Source organism: Acanthochromis polyacanthus, chromosome 5 (genome assembly GCF_021347895.1).
Source record: "Acanthochromis polyacanthus isolate Apoly-LR-REF ecotype Palm Island chromosome 5, KAUST_Apoly_ChrSc, whole genome shotgun sequence".
Classification (NCBI taxonomy): Eukaryota; Metazoa; Chordata; class Actinopteri; family Pomacentridae; genus Acanthochromis; species Acanthochromis polyacanthus.
The window spans coordinates 22,246,775-22,264,420 of record NC_067117.1 but is presented as its reverse complement, the minus strand read 5'-3'; the positions used below and the strand labels follow the sequence as shown (position 1 = coordinate 22,264,420).

Genomic DNA, 17,646 nt, shown 5'->3' with positions numbered 1-17,646 from the left:
GCTTTATGTTGTTCTCTCTGTGGTTTCTGTTCAAGTCCCCTGAGGTGGGCTAGTTGGTGGCAGCCTGGGCCTCTTGTTATCTCTGTCAGCGCCGCAAAACTCCCCTGGAAGAGTCTGCAGCCTGCAGAGACCAGTGGTTGTCCTTGTGAGACGGGTTTAAAAAACCGTCCAGGACCTGTGTCCCTCACCAGCTCCACCTTAGTGACACTTCCAGCATTCTGCTCTGTGGCCTGATGTCTGGGTGTGTGGGCTCTCTGTCCAGTGATGCTCAGTCCAGGCAGCCAACGTTACCTCCATTATCATGCGGCAGCTTCACCCTGGTTATTGTCTGGGTTTCACTTGATTTCATTATTTAATGTATATCATGGGAAGAAGATAACATATATTTATGGTTATCTGTAAATGTATTCATTCTTTTTCTTAATTTCTATATTAATGTTACCTTGCAAAGTGTTGTGGATAAATTAAAATGTATTTATTTAAGCCTGCTTTTTGTTGGCCTTTGTTATGTCAATAAAATGATCAATAATTACTGATATCAACTGGCATAAAATAATAACAGTGCTAACTTTCAGAATAGATCGCCTATCCCTACACAGTAAAAAACAAACAAACCTTGAAAATCTGGCCAAAAAAATGTTTAAAAAAACAGTAGAATAATGTACCGTTCAAAAAATTGTAAAGACAGCAAAAATAACAGCAAATACCTGTAAAATAGAATTTTCTTAGCATTATGGATATTATGTACAGTTTTGCCTTTTTAAAAAAAAATGCTCAAGAGGAAAATTAATCATTTTTTCCCAATGATTTTAAGATATTTTAGTTGTAATTTAACAGAATAGGGAAATCTTTGAAACGACAGTAAAGACCGACCACTCTCCAGTCCTTGTTATAGATATTTTTTCTTTCAAATAATGGCATATATTTGTAAAATAACATTATAATACTTACTAAATACAGTAAAATGATGTATTTTTTGTTGTTAAACATTGTAGAAGAACAGAAATAAACATTTCTGAGTTTAATGAATGAATTATAAATCCCTTTCTGTGATTTTACCTATTACTAAATGTAAATTGACAATTAGGGGAAATCTGTAAAATAGCTGTAAATTGTACACAAAATTACACCTAAAAATTGCTGAAATATGTAGCCATATTGTTGTACGTAGTCAGAATTTATGTACTTTATTAACACAGCTGAATTTCACAGGTTTTGAGATAAAACTTGCAATGTATGTGGGATTTTATTTTATTTTTTTTGCAGAATTTTCTCATTACATTAAAAAACTTCAAATTTCAACCTCTGGCTCTGTACTCTTCTTCTCAGTCTGTTCATGCATAATAAACATGCACATGACAGTCTGGACTCTGGACTGTCTGTACATGTAAATGAACTCTGTCTAAAGCTCCGCCCATCGCCGTCTGTTGACCAATGAACGGCTCCTTGTTCGCGTACACATGCCTTATACGTCATGTGCCTTTGGTCTTGCGTGTCAACATGGCGGCATCCATGGCATCCCAGGCTGCAGCAGTGGGATTGAGGACAGCTACCTCAAAACACATACTTCTGGACAAACTCAAGGTAGCGTTGCAGCTTGTGTTACCGAAAACACGCTCCTGTCACGACACGGCTCGGTTTTTGTTCTTTTTCGTACGCAGTCATCGCCTCAGAGAGCAGTTAGCCTAGCTTCCTGTGCTAGCAGGTTAGCATGTGGGAGCACACACAGGTTTGACAGATGAAAGTTAAACAGTGTGACCTTCCACTGGTGATGCAACCAGGCTCTCTTTACAGCAACCTTCAAGACCTCTAGTAACTGTAATCATTTGTGTCATGTAATTAGTGCAGCTCTTTGAAAATACAGTTATTTTACATTAGCGTTTCCGAGGAAAACTTTACAGTGCTTGCACTAATGTTGTTTGCCACACTTGAAACATGATGACCTTAAGCTTATCAGATGCGTTGTTGTTGTCTTTATGTTGGAATCTTATCGCAGCCTAGCAAACTTAACCTGACAAATGCACCACTTCTTCTATTTCAGTGTCAAAATGAAAGACACTGAGTTCAAGGCAAAGCAGTAAGATCATTTCACTTTCAGTTCATGCTTACCTCATGTTGCACCTTACTGTGACAGTGAATCTAGCCTAGTTAGAGCAGTAGTTCTGAAATGGAGTGCCAGGAATTAACCCTATTTGTAATTATTTACATTGCTATAATCATATGTAAAGGAGTGTCTTGAAAATACTTGTTTTCATAAGTTGTTTATTGAGGGACTGAGCTTTTCACATACAGAAATAAGTGTATCATATAATCTTCAAGGGCATTAATGCATGATCAGAACGGCAGATACATAGATCAGGCACCGTTTTTGTATTCTTTCATTTGTGAGAAAAACAAACAAACAGTAATAATAAAGAATTTACCTGAGATTGTGGAACATTTCAGAATCAGCAGCAACTGTGTGATAACAAACCAAGGATTTGACTTTTCTTTGCTCTCAAAAATTTTTCATAAAGATCACATGCATTTAATCATGTGCAGCAGATTAAATAAATTAAAATAGCTGTACCTACTATGTACAGCTATGGATATGTCTAAGAGCATGTTTAAAAGTGAACCAAAGGCTTAGTGTAAATTGTACAGATTGTAATGATATAGGAATGAATACAGTTATTACCAATACATAACCTACAGACATTAGGTAGAAAGCAGAGCAAGAAACACAGTTGTTGGAGCTGAAACATTAATGGATATGTAATATATAGTGGTTCAGGGTTTGGTTTAATGTTCAGTCCTAATGACACCACTGTCATGCTGATTTTAAATGAGCAATGTTTAAGTCAGTCAAAACAATATCCTGTAAGAATCTTCTTGCAAATCTGTATTTAGATGTGGTTCTTACACAGAGGACTGCGTCAGCACTTGGTTCATCATTAACAGCACATACATGTCCACAGCTTGAAAAACACCAATCCAAGGACATAAACTGTGCCCGAACACCGCCCTCAGGACATAGCTCAAACTTTCTGACTGTAGTTCCATTTTAGATAAAACCACAGTGAAAAGGTTAACTCTCACACTTTGATCTCCCAGTATCTGTCTTTAAGCTGCAAACAGCTCACAGAATTCATCCGGTTAGGTTAGTCTATGTACACAATGGCCAATGATTACAGTTACATCTTTGTTCGTTTAGCAAACAAAGCATTTGGCCTAATGAGCACAAGCAGAATTAAACAAATGCTTCCAAAGCCCCGAAAAGGAGTCGAAATAAATCTCCCTGTCTTGTATTGACTAACAAACAAATGCAGGCTCACAGAGAAGAAAGCAGAGTTTTGTTTTTGTAATAAATTTTAAAGCTTGAGAGCCAGATGAATAAATCAGCCTACTCTGCTGTGCAGTAGCTCAGTGTGATATTTTTCTCCCCAGTTAGTGTCTGAAATCTGATGTTTATTCTAACTGTGCCTGCATAAGTACGTATACTGGAAGGGCAAGGCAGAGACCTGTTGATACTTTAAACACAGATCTAACCAAGTAGGCACTCTGTGTTTGACACTGTGTTAACAGTACACTTGGACTTTTGTTATCTCATGTTATATTTACTTTTGCATTTCTACTTTTGGTGTGGTGCCCTAATAGATTTTGGTACTGATAGCTTTTTCTCTTGACATTTAGAGCAGATTTTATACGGAGTGGAATGGGGTGTTTTTGATAGTTATTGTGCCTGGAGCAAAATGGAGTGCATTAAACACATGACTGAAAATGTGTTCTGCTGTGTGCTGCTAAATTCAAACATTTTTCATTTTTATTTTCCAGACCAGCTTGGTATATCCATAGTAATGAGGCTAGAGTAGATATGGTGATGAGCTGCAGCTAAGGGCTCTGCCTGATTATTGATTAGTTTATCAATGATTTCTGACTCTTAGCGTTTCAAATTTTAGTGTGAAAATATCCAAAAAGTAACTGCAAAATAACTGCCTTCCAGGAATAGTGTTTCACTTGCAAAAGTAAATATTTTTTTAAGAAAAATATCCTATTTTTTTATTTTATATTTATTTTGTCATAAACTTTAATTTTATAACTTGTTATAACCTGTTTTGATTCTTATGCTGACTTTGCCTCGCCTTTCACAAATTGATGTCTTTTTGGACTTAAGTCAACTCTGTTTTTAAATGTGCTATGTAAATAAGCTTGATTTGATTTGATTTCCAGAAACACTGTTTTCACTTAATAATAGCCACTGACAAATATCCAAACAATTTTACAAAATAACATAATGGCAAAGATCATGTGGCTTTGACTTTGTAAAGCGCTAAAGTGGATGAAGCAGCAAACATTTTAGCCATGTTTTTCACTTTTTTCTTGTGTGTGTGGTGGAACAAAGACACTACTGTTTTGATCCATCCAGGTGTCTACATGTGCCACATAATTAATCGCATCACTGTCAGGCTATCTACCTTTAAATGCAAGGCAAAGCTTATTTTTACACAGACGTACACAGAGCACCAGAGGAGCATGCTGTTCATGCTATGTCTTCAGTGTAGACATGTAGTCACAGGGTTAGCTGCTTTATAGCTCAGCTGAAACATATCGGGGATGTGTATTGTGAAGTATGCCAGAAATCAAGGAAGGCAAGAAATACCTCAAACTTGGTTCAGTTTCCGTCCAGTGAGTGAAATTTCCAGATTGACACTGTTAACACCATAAATTAGAGTGACTCTTTAGAACAAAGGAGGAGACTCTCAGTGAACCTCTGCTTCTAGCTTTGCTACAACATCATAGTTGCTGTTTTTCAATCAATACATGGCACAGATGCAAGTTTTTTAACTGATGTCTCAAAATGTATTTCTCTCAAAAACCTTTAACTCATATTTACTGACATTCTTGAGAAACACTGTTCAGACTGTGTATGATTGTCAAAGCTGCTTCTAAAGGCAAGTGTTGGCCCTTTTGGAAGCTGAGAGGTTAGTAAATACTGTTAAGTATTTTTTTTTTAGATGTGGCAGTTGAGAAATAAGATTAAAATTAAATAGATACTAAAACACAAACTGGGTTATACTGAATTTAGCCAAAGCTCCCATGTAATTACAGAAATAGCCTATTATAGCTGGAGTGAATGAAAAAACAAATTTGAAAAAGAAAAAAAAATACTTATCCACAAATGAGCATGATGCTAGACAGAATTTTGGTATCAGTCCTGATACTGCTTTCTCCTTTTCAGATATACAACATTTTCTGTCTTTGCTTGTATCATGTTCGTCAGTGTATAAAAAGGATATTGTTTTACTCTGTGGTGGCATGGCCTAAAAAAGTAAAGTCGTGGAAAAACTTCTAATCTCACGTTCACTGGCTCCTCCACCGGCTTGCCTTCCACTTCTTCCCCTTGTCTCCCTTTCCCTCTCTCTTTTCTTTCTGTGGCTTTCTCTTGGGCCAGGTGATAAGAGTAATAATCAGGGATTCTCTCTGGTCTGTAGCGCCGTATCAGAGCCTGAACTGATTGACAGTCAGGTATCGCTACAATTGAATCAAATCGCCTTTGACAGTATGTCAGCTAAGCTGTGGAATTCAATTTGTGATGATTTGCCAACAACAATGCAGAGGACATCACAATATTCAGATGGTTACACTCTTAAAGGGGGACTGGGATGTTGTCTTCTCTCTCTCTCATAAATCAAATCTCCTGAATTCTTGTCTGCACAGCGAGATAATCCTCAGGCTGTTTTTCACTGTCGCTGCACAGTGGTGAATTTGTAAACGTTTGCGAAGTTTTTATTTTTTGTAAGGTGTTCGTGCTTGGTAATAACCCAACGGTGTTGAGGCCCAGCATGGTTTGAAGGAGTGTACTGGGAAGAAAGGTGGCTCAATGAGACTCAGTCCTGAATATTTTACAGAGGGGGGTGGAGAGCCCTCTGCTTGCAATGACTTCTTTTGCTGGAACTTCAAACGACGGGAGGCTTCCCCATCTGTCTCAGCAAGAACACATTTACATTTCCTTCCCGCAAGGGATACTGGAGGACGAAGTTAGCTCTAACTGGATTTGAATATCGCTCACCAAGGTTAATAGCCATTTCTGTAGCTGGTGAGGTGCTTAGGCTTTTTCAATAATTTAGAAGGGCTGCAGTCATTAGGAAATGTTGCCAGCCTCTGAAATGGGGAATGCAATGAGTGAATGCACTCCTATCAGCTCAACTTCTGCTGTTGTTCCGCTGTGGATAATGAGGGAGAAGTGGGAGTGATGCTGAGAGTTAGTTGAGAAAATAATGTCAGTGAGTGCTGACAGCTGTAATTCATTAAAAAAAAGTGCAGTATATTCAAGATTATGTTCAGCTTATCGATCATCTTTGAAATTAGACCTTCAAACATTTTGTAAATGTGATTTGGATTTCAAAATTGAGTTTGCCTAGGCCTGGGGCCAGTCTCTGTGAACTTTATGCAAGTCATGGGGATGTGACTCGCCCTCATCAAAGCAAGAACACTTTGACATGGTCCATCTTGCCACTGAATTTTTATGCTTTCTGTTCCATTAATCCAGTGGTGGCAGTATTACTGTGTGAGTGAAAACATTGTCTAAGAGCAAAATGGCAGCAGCCACCTGTCATAAAGATGCCATTGGAGATGTTAATTTGAAAGTCCCCAGACTTCTGCTAGTTGTGCTTCACTTATACAAACCCAGACATTTTGTGTAGATGTGAAAATTGTGTTTACCATAGACATGGGTGCCACAATAGTTGTTTAAGTGGTAAAAACATATTAAATTAGCCTTATTTTACTTCTTTTATTGATGCAACTTAACCCAAACAATTAATGTTAACATAAGTGAATCACTATTGAAGCAGGAGTGGATTGCTATTACTGTAAAAGCAGTTCTTGATCTGTGGCTTCAGGGTTGATGCCTGTGGCCAAGTTCATGTCTACAGTATATATCTGTATATATGGGGCTGAACTTGAACTGAACACAGTTGTGCATCCTTGTATTACCTTCTTCTTTACTTACTGTTATCTTCCCTTTCGACCTGACACCTTTAAATATGACTCTGTACACCCTCCTCTTATTAACTATGCTAATTACTGAAATCCCTATCAGTAGAGACACAACAGTCAGGTTTTTCCTTTCTTAAGCCTGTCTGCTGGAGATTAGACCTGCCCTGCCTAAAGACCTGCCAATGATGCAAATCTCACTGATCTAAATCCAAGCCATGCTCTAGTGCTCCTGCTTCTATCTCTGCTCCACTGTTCTATCACGAGCTCTGTAACAGGCACATGTCATTTCACTCTTCATTCTGAAATGGTCTGGGCACGACCTTTGTTTTTCAGAGTCAAGGACATGCATAGAAAGCTACAAGCTGGTATTGGTAGTAATGAGAGCAAAGAGCTCATATTTTGTGCCACACACCAGCCTTTATATAATTTGTCCTTTTATTCTTTTATAGCTGGATGGCTGTCATGATTTTTTTTTTTTTTTAAAACCGGCAGAAAATTGCCAAAGCTTTACGAGATATGCAAAGAAGTCTCCCAGACACCATTCTGTGGCAGCTTCATAAAATCTAACTGTTTACATGCCATCGATTAACCTGTAGTGTTATTTTTGTATGGACAAATAATTATACTTAAACCAAATGGCAACGTTTTAGCAGTATTACATGCCATCCAAATCTGTGGCGGGATTGCCAAAGCTGAAGCTAGACAGGAACTTCTGCCATCAACACTCAACTACTTTATTAATTAGAAGTGAACAGGCTTTCTGAATTAGCCCACTAATGCTTCATGAGGCATGCAACTGCTACATGGCTGGCTTTAAATGGAAAGACGCCTGTGATTCACTCTGGCATGTTTATGAAGAAACTCTACATCTTTGCCTCGTCCATTTCTTTCACTGTATGTCACCACTATCACAGCTTACGACACAGTGTGTAATTGAGAAACAGTCTGTATTTGAGTTGCTGTGAAGTAGTGATGTGCCACCTCATTAGTAGAACAACATTCTACTGCAATCAGTACAGGAATTCCGATCGTCTCTCTGAGGACCGCTCTCTCTGATTCAGCCTCTGCTCATGCAAGTGGACACTGTAAAGTTCCCCTTTAAATTCTTTGCGGCTGGCTAGCTAAATGGATGGGGAAAAGAACCGAGTTCATAACCTGAATGGGAACAAATCAATTACTTAGAATTGGTGAACTGGCAATCTGTTAATTTCTTAAACATTTGATAATGCCCCTTAAGGAGCATTTTGGTTAATTAACTCTGCAGCCATTTGTCGTCACTAATTGGGCAGTGTCATTTCAAAGGGTTAGGGTCTGGCCATGGAAAGTAATGAGGATTTTAACCTCGCCAGACATCTGGGAATACTGCTTCATAATATGTGATATTCAGTGCCTCTGGAAGCTTTCCTCTGACTGTGGCGAGCAATTTAAAGGAAAGTGCACAGCTTTGCACAGGAGAGAGTTAAGGCTTTTGTTTTTGGCAGGAAAAAATGCAGTTGCTAAGACTGCAGAACTGATATGTAAATGCGGCAAATGATGTCTTTTATTCTACCTTTCTTTCTTCCTTTTCTTTTTAATAATCCTTTATGTAAAAAGCAGAGTTGTCACACTGAAGGCTCATTGTTTCCTGGAAATGTAAGCAACACTTAACAGTTCCCATTCAGATAACAAACAAAATATAAAACAGGAGTTGAATTTTTCAGCATTGCAGCCATCCAAGGAGCTCTGTGAGCTTGTACTGAGGAACAGCAGAGCTTTGAACTAAATGCTAGTCTGAATGCTAACACTCTCTCAAAGACAGCTCTTCTTACATACTGTTTAAAGCTATAATGCTGACCATGTTCACTGTTGTAGGTAAGCATAATGGCATGCTCAAATTTACCCAGAACACAAAATGTAGCTGAGGTTGATGAGAAAACTGGAATTTGATCAGAATCCAAGCTACTGGACAGCTTAAAGATTTGACTCGATGAAATGTCAAAGAATCATCAAGTCATCCTGAACTGAACATGTAGTGTGTACCTAATTTAATGACAATCCATCCAATTGCTGCCAACTTATTTAGACTCAAAACTATAAATTGAAACCTCACGTTCAACTTGTAATACCTCATCGTCTTGAACCCATGAATCTATGTTCTGAAATTTTACTCAATCTTCTGCCAATCTGTCCCAACATTTCAATTCAAAACAAAGTATTGGACTGACAGACTGACATTGCCATCTGTAGAGCCTCACTACTAGCGTGGCCTCTGTTGCCTTCACTAACTGTGAAGACGACCTACATCTTTTAAGTTTGCTCAAAGGTGTGTTTTTTTTTTCTGACAATTGAGGATAAAGATTCAATAAGGCAGCTCTTCATAGATTTTGACCGTCTGGGAATACTCTGCAGTCTTTCAAAAGTCAATCATTAGGAGGACATTCATAGTCCTGAAATGATCTCAAAAGCCCTTTTGAAACCCCCAAGACTGGACTCCTGTAAACGTCTCTTTAGTTCTTAAAAGAATGTCACGTGGGCCGCGTCAATACAGATTTGCAGTGTCCTCATGAATATTCCGACTTAAAATTGTACCTCGCGCTCTGAAGTGGTGAGACACCAATAGCCTTTCTTTATTTTTGCATCAATCCAGGATTGACGTGTTGAATTTTCCCCTAATGGAGCCACACTGTGTCCAACCATTAAGACTTCTTAATGATGATAGCCTCTTTGTAAGTGGGATGGTGTCTTGTGCTCAGTGTACATTCTCACTCAGTACCTCTCTTTATGGCCTTAATGCAGCTCTTCATGGTGCATATAAAAGCTTTATCTGTATTCATAATGTATATACTGTTAGAATAAAAACTCCATAAGGTAATTTGTTACTTTTTATTGACTTGTGAAAGGGTGTGAGGGATGAAGGCACTTGTTAAGGTGTCCTATAAGGTATCGATTTGCTCATAGAGCAGCAACCACTTTGCATGTGTATGTGTCTTCCATTTCATCATTCAGAGCAATCTTTTCTGCTTCATCACTAGCAGAGCACTGGCAACTATAGGTTCTCATACTTGTTGCTATCCAATATAATCAAAAAAAAAATCCACCAAATGGAGAGTTTAATTAGCACAATATATGTAAAAAAGTATTTAAATGAAATAATAGTTTTATAGAGCTGGTTTGCATACCTGTTGCAACTAATCTTTTATTTTTGTCACTACAGAATAATCTGTCCTAATTTCCATGATTATTGTCTGCAGGAAATAGTGAAACGGAAAATTTCTCAACATTCGTTTTGATATATTTCAATCTCTTGTTTTGTGAAACCATCAGTCAAAATCCTAAAAATGTTCATTATTATAGCAGGTTAGGGAAATAATGTTCACAGATGAGTCAGAAAACAATTTTCTTGACATTTTTTCCCCCTAAAATGTCACTTAAATGAGCATGACTATTTAAAAACAACAATTTTGTGTTACTGAATTAGTCAACCAATAATGTCAAAACTATATCTGTGTGTGTGTTTGAGTGCTGTGCTACCCATCTCTTCTAAAACTGTAATAAGGTTAAATGAACCCTTTTAGTCCCACGTAGTTTCTGTGCAGTGCAACCATGACCTGAAGTGGAGAGATCGCAAACATATATTTTGTTTAGTAGTAACATAGGTATAATGCAATGCATCCTTATGAAATGAAAAAAGCCAAAGTTGAATTTCTCTGATGATTTCTTTTACAAAAACTGAAAAGAACCGAAAGCACACTTTTCAAAGTGCCCACTGGTAAAATACAAAGGCGTAACTTTGGCAATTATTTTTAAGAAAACATGCCTCTCAAACTCAGTGTTTGTTTTTTTTTTTGGAGGGATTAGTAAGAATTTGATCACTCAGTAAATTAATAAATTTATTATATTGATATGCGTCTTAGATGTTTTAGTAATTAGTTCCTGTTGTCATTTATGAATTTTATGGCATTATTAAAAGAAAGCTGAGTTGTTTAAACCCCAGTGCTGAAGTCCCTGGTTAGATAAATACTCTGTGTTGATTGATAATGTTTCCTTAGTGTTACCAACAATCACATCTTCACTCACTACTGGCTGGATCTTGTCTGGCTTCGCTTCCAAGACAAATGCCTTTTTTGACCTCCTGTGTCAACCCTTTGAATTTTTGAGCGACAGATTGACGAGTAGCGCAGCATTGACTGGCTGCTGTTTATGGGCCTGATCAGAGGTGATTGCCTGCTTTGTAACCTTCCCCTGTAAATTAAGGCTTATGGCTCTAATAAATTTCCAAGGGAGCCAGAGCTACCCTGTCAGTTGGTGACTTTCTGACATTGTTCCACTCTCTCATAGTGATAAAGACAACTGCTTTAAATTAGCCCCAGGATATTGACTCCTTAAGTTTAACAGAAGGGCAAACGACAAAGTAGTGGCATGTCTTGAAATGACTTTGCAAAATTCAAAGATCAGACATCCCCTCACTGTGATGACACTTCTCACAACAAGTTTGGTTTGACATTGTGCACCGTGCTCTCAACCAAACATGAGACTGCGCAATTTTGTGCCTCTTAGGAGGAGGAGAAGTCCTGATGTTGCACGATGGTGTGCTGAATACCATATGGTCCAGCCAGAGAAGTGTTTTGGGAGTAGCGCTGCATATACCAAGATTTTGTCCTTCAGTGCCACTCGTGGATCGGTACAGCTGCGACAAGGACTTGGCAATCCGATGCATCTGCTGCCATAGCACTGTCTGTCCTCTCTGTGTCTTTGTGTGAGGGCACAATCACTCTGGGTGCTCTGTCAAGAGAGCGGCTGCATGGCGTCATAGTTTATTCAGTACATTTCAATGTTCCCAATTCTACCCCCCCCCCCCCTTTTTTTTTTTTTTTTTTACTTGCTCATGTCGACAGAGTTTAGTGTTAGGAAATGCATTTGTGAGTTGTTTTTAGGTTTGTTTACCTATTTGTCATTTATAATCTTTGCAATTATCTGTACAATTTATTTTTTTTAATCTGTCTTGTTGGTATGAGTCATTTTTAGTGTCAGTTTTGTTGAATATTTTTATAGATAATTCACAGAGGACCATGTAAACATCGGAAGTTTTGATTTTCATCTAACTTTGGAGATCACCTCAACAGTTTCAGACTTTACTACCACTGTTGCCACGGCTACACTAAGTGTTTTAAAAGCTCAATTATACGCAAAAACACAAATAAAAACATAATGCAGGCCTGTAAATGTCAACTTTGCATGAATAGAAAATGCTTTGACATTTCCTTTAGGGACTTTACTTCTGCAAAACCAAATGCGAAAAGTGTTTAAAATGCAGTTTTGCCTCATATTGTAAAATATATTAATAAAATATAAATAATTGTCACTGGAATATTTGACTAGTTTCATTTAATATTTGTGTGTGTCGATCGTGACGGTCTTTGTGACTTACAGTGCAGTAAGTGTTGAGGTAAAATAGAGGCAGGGATTTTATTTTAAACCATCAATCGAATGCAAATCCATCAAATTAAGATCACTTGTGCATGTTCTCTTGACTATTTAAAATGTTTTGTTTGTCAGATGCTGTCTGCAGTTTATCAGAACTAATTTCCCATGTTTGGTTTTCATAGACATATTGAAATTCTGACAAGTCTTCACTTTACTGTAGGTGTTCTCAAAATTAGAACCTTTGTTCAAAACAGTAGTCAAATGCACATCAAGATCTGACTGATAGGAGGACGGTTGTTTCTGACTTTAAATTAAAAACCGTTTGCCAAAAATTAAAATAATTTAGCATCCACCTCAGTTACAGTGTATAGCTGTGACATTTTGTGATCACTCGCTGAATGTCAAGACTCTTGCTGCAAGCCTGCTGAAAGCAAAATTTTCAGGGCTTCCTCAGTCTAACTACAGCTTCCCTTCTTGTCTTTCCAATATCAGTTTTGTAGTAAAGTGGTTTTCTGCGCTTTTGTATCAAAAGCGAAATGCAGCTGGAAAAGTGCAAAGGGGACAATGGGTTATTGTTACGGTGGTATCACATTAATACTGTATGACCTCATGGTTAGTTCTGGAAGGAGACAGCTCTAATAGTTGATTCATAAAGCATGATCTCTTCTGAGCTCTTGTATTTTTTTGTGTGATTTTCGACATGTTCAATAGTATTAGTGTCACTAAGGAATTTTTTCAATATTTATTTACAAAATGAACAAAACGTGTCTGTTAAATCTGCTTTCTATGTCCTTTCTCTTTACCCCCATATATAAATAAAGAATATTATTGTTTATGATTCCCAGCTCCACCTTTCTCTCTTTCTGTGTCCCACTTCTCTTGACTTGGCTGCATTCATAAGAGGGATCTTGAGTGCTTTTGTGTGTCGAAGAGTTTGCTGCGAATACTTTATCCCATCTCGGGCCCTTGGCTTACAACTTTATTTGTTCCGATGTCTCTTCTCCACATCACGTGTGTGTCTATTCTTGTCTTCTTTGTGTGTGCATTAAGAATAAGTAGAGCAGTAGTTAGGTTGAAGGACTGGGTAGGATCCTCTCTAGAGGGCTGCTGATGATAATTACTGTAGAGAGAGTGTCTCATGGGACTACAGGCCAGCTGCCTGCCTCACTGCCTGCCTCACTGCCATACTGTCATCCACCACTTACTGTTCTCTTCCAGGAAGACGTGCAGCACTCAGATTGTTCCTCTCCTGTCAAGACCTCTGCAGTATCATGACTGTCCTATCTGATGGCATTAAGAATGACTAGAAGTGACTCAAATAATAACTGTGTGGATGATTAGGCTGAAGGGGAACTTAAAGCAGTGATGTCGTCAGGACGAGTGACCTCTGTGATAAATCCGTTCTTTAGGTGTCAGATTGGTCTGTATTATAACTCTGTAAGTACAGAGTTGCACAATATGAGAAGAATTTTATAACACAGTAAATTCCCCATTTGAAACTTCTATTTTAGTCTTATCCTCTGAGTGTATTCTTTCTCCTCCTCCCTGAGACACTTCATTTTGATGATTTCACTGCAAGTTATAGCTAAAAAAATGTGTCGATTAATTAACAAATAATAGATAACTTTATATATAGTTATGTCAGTTATCAAGCAGAAACCAAAGCTTGTATTTATTCTACATTGTCATAATGTAAAGATGTGTCTTTGTGAGCCTTACAGCATTTTATTGTAACTTAATATCTTTAGCATTTGGGCTGTAGCTCAAGCAAACTATTTAACTTTGAAATTATCATGTAAAATTTTCTCTGTGTTGATATTTCACCAACCAGACAAATAACTTAGGAATTAAGAAAATTAATGTTGGATTGTTTCTTGGTGTCAGTAAGAGTTGCAGCCCCATTACAGGTTTATATTTAGGCTGTTTTATTTCATTCTTGCTTCTGATAAGTCCGATTTTGGTTGTAGCTCTAGTGTGACAAATGGCCCTGATTATTATTGTACAATGAGGCTCAACCAGCATCGCTCTGAAGATGAAGCCAGTCAAATGTGCAAATTCGAGCTATTGAAAATGCAGTGTTTCATCATTGCAATACACAGCAATATAACTGACAGTTTTCACAAATCCCAACCAAGACACTGAAAGTAGATTGATGGAAGCTGCTCTATTGTCAAGTTTTTACAAAGTGTAACTTTGAACCTCAGATCATGTTAGATTTAAAAAAAAAAAAAAAGAATTTGAAGCTGTCATAAGATTTTTTTTTTTTGCTTATCAAAAAGCTCAGTTGGAATCAAAGTTTACTTCTTCACTTAGATTTCTCTGTACACAGACCTGTCTGTTTTTAAAAAAATCACAGAACCACATGTTTTGTTTTTAGGCTGTTTTATATTATAAGTGAGCAGTAGAGAGTTGACCAGAAATTATGGAAACGAGGCAAAGATTTGAACATTGTGTTCATACCTGAACCACTAACCTACTATAATGCCCAGAGTCCATGGATTCTCCAGCACAGTTGTGTCCATTCTAAGAACATTTTAAGTAAGATTCCTTCTTTTCAAGTTTCGTGTGTTGCATTGTTGTGAAAATTTCCTTTCTGAACCTCAAGCAGGTTGTTCACGCTTTTACTGTATGCTCATGTGTGAGTCTTGCCCTTGATGGAAACGACATAAAAGTAGCTGAAAGTAGAGAGAACTCAAAAATGATTTCTGTGCAAAATTGCACAAGTTTTATGTCCTAAATTGAAGTCAGAAATGAAAAACAGAATTTACATTTCTTTTTTTTTCTCCAGTAAAATGGAATCAACATGTGCAACATTTTTCAAGTGCCTCCTGGTGTTTTCAGTACTAAAATACCGTGTACTATGAATATTTCATTGTTTGTTTTAGTCAAATGTTCAAACAGTAACTTTAGAATACAGAGATTTTGATGAAATAACCCAATTTTTAGGTTAGATTTGGTTGTCTGCCAAACAAAACAGTTCACTAGAGGCGAGTTGTTTTAGGGGCATCATAAAGAAAAAAAATTCAACAATTCTGTCTGTTTTTACAGTTGTTTGATGAATGGTGTCACTTTGGTTCATTTTTATTATTATTATTATTTTAAAGACAACATGCCTTTCAAACCCACAGGTGGGTTTCAGGGACCAGAGAGTTAAGATCTGTTTTTAATGAGAATGAATCAAATGTCTTCCAATATATGCAAATTGTGCCCTTTTTCCTTTTGACTTTTTTTCTCTGATGTTGAGCCAGATGTGCCAGCATGCTTGTTGTATTACAGTGTTCACTGTGTGTTCTAGGATAGATTTCACAGCTGCATCAATATCAAGCCACACCTCTCTCTCTCTCTCTCTCTCTCTCTCTCTCTCTCTCTCTCTCTCTCTCTCTCTCTCTCTCTCTCTCTCTCTCTCTCTCTCTCTCTCTCTCTCTCTCTCTCTCTCTCTCTCTCTCTCTCTCTCTCTCTCTCTCTCTCTCTCTCTCTCTCTCTCTCTCTCTCTCTCTCTCTCTCTCTCTCTCTCTCTCTCTCTCTCACACACACACACACACACACGGCATAATCTTTTAAACCTCCAGCATCATTCAGCAGTTACAGACCAAAGTTCACAAAATTACACAGGCAAAAAAATTCATCATTCATGAATATCAGTTTTTTATTATCATGGTCATCCATATTTATTTTTGCTTTCAGTCTGCTAACATGACCTGCTTGCTCATAAACAATGAAAACAGTGTGTCATTTTAGAAAGTGCTGTTTTATGCACTGAACATATTAACAAAAATGACAAAACAATTACATGCCTCGAATATGCTAGCTAGAAATATTAATTCTGTGGAGTCATCCTGATGTATTAAAATCATCAAGTAAAAAAAATTGCAATTTGTTTCTAATTAGATTTTTCTCCTGAATTTTCAGTGCATTCACATTCTTTTATGCCTGCTACGGTAGTGTGGCAGTAGGGTTTGATTTAGTTATTCGTTTTAGAGCTTAGTTGTGCACAACATTAAAACACAGCAATAATAACAACTGTAATAGTAGTGGTGTTTGTATTTTAGAAATGTTAATTACCTACTAATTGTTACTCTCGATCTATGTAGCTACGCTGTTAAACCGGCTATAGATGAAAGATGAGGGCAAGAAACAGATGAATGTTGTGACTTGAAGCTCCACTGGCTGCACTGGTCATAAACAGATATACAGGCTGAATAATATGTGTAATGAAAAAGTACTTAACAATCAGGCAGCACTTTTTTCCTAAAAGTTATCAGTTCCAGTTTTTCTTTAATTTGCCTTTCTGTTTTTGCTGTAAAGCACTATGCAAATATGCTTATCAAAGTGCTGTTTAAATCAAGTTTATTATTGATATCACAACAGCTATGCACATATATGGAACAGTTGTAAAGTTAAAATACATTATTTCCATGAGGGCTACTTGTGAAGGTTTATTGTTATTTGATTTTGTAAGAGCCCATCTTTGATAGCTGGTGTCTGTTGGTTTGGTAGATAGTAAAATGTGCCCTAGGTTCCTCTCCATTCTCTGGTGTTTCGCCCAAGGTGACTGTCAGTGCCTAGAGGGATACCTCAAGCCCCACCTGACTTCTTTAGTCAGCAGCAGTAGTTATTTTGGGAAGTCTGCACGGTGTCTTCATGCTCGCTCCCTTTTTCTTTGGGTGACAGAGGAGCTATATTACTTGATATGTTGGTTTGAGGTTCCTAGTTGACTTGTTTGAGAAGGCAAATAAGACATTTACATGATTGCTGATTTTGTCTCTGCAAACGTGTGTGCTTTTAGCTGAAATTATACGTTAAAGACTTGTCTTTCCCTTTCATGCAATGGCAGTGGCTTTCAGGTTACATTTTTGTTATCCACCAAAGGTTTTAGGAGTCTCTCATGTTTTTGAACCTGTGCACTTGAGAAATGTTCCCGTTACTAAGAGGCAGTGGAGGTTTTCTGTGTCCTCAACTTTACTTGGACTATCCTGTATTGGTGGGCACAGTTTCAACTGCAGTGGATGTTGTGTTATCACAAGTGCCAGACCTTAATGTACCTTTGAGAATCTAATTTTAACTCTGTGTTTGGACCACAATAATATTCTAATCAATGTTCTTAATAATTGATGAGTAAAGTTTGTTATGCATACATTAAGAACTGCAAGTTGAGTAATCTGATTTGATAATAGCTAATAGTACTTTGCAACAATTCTGATATTTAAATAGTTATTTTGGTCACAAAGCACAGAAAGCTGAATACTTCTTGATTTTAGACTGTGG

At 37.5% G+C, this 17,646-nt stretch overlaps 1 protein-coding gene across 1 annotated transcript in view; it reads left to right on the top strand.

Moving 5' to 3' along the window:
- Positions 1-1,451: 1,451 nt before the first annotated feature.
- The window catches only part of suclg2 (succinate-CoA ligase GDP-forming subunit beta), a 103,647-nt gene continuing 87,452 nt past the window's right edge, over positions 1,452-17,646 (top strand). Inside the window, exon 1 of the mRNA XM_051948546.1 lies at positions 1,452-1,584. Within this exon, the coding sequence (XP_051804506.1) occupies positions 1,501-1,584 (84 nt within the window). The 5' untranslated portion in view covers positions 1,452-1,500. The remainder of the gene's footprint in view (positions 1,585-17,646) is intronic.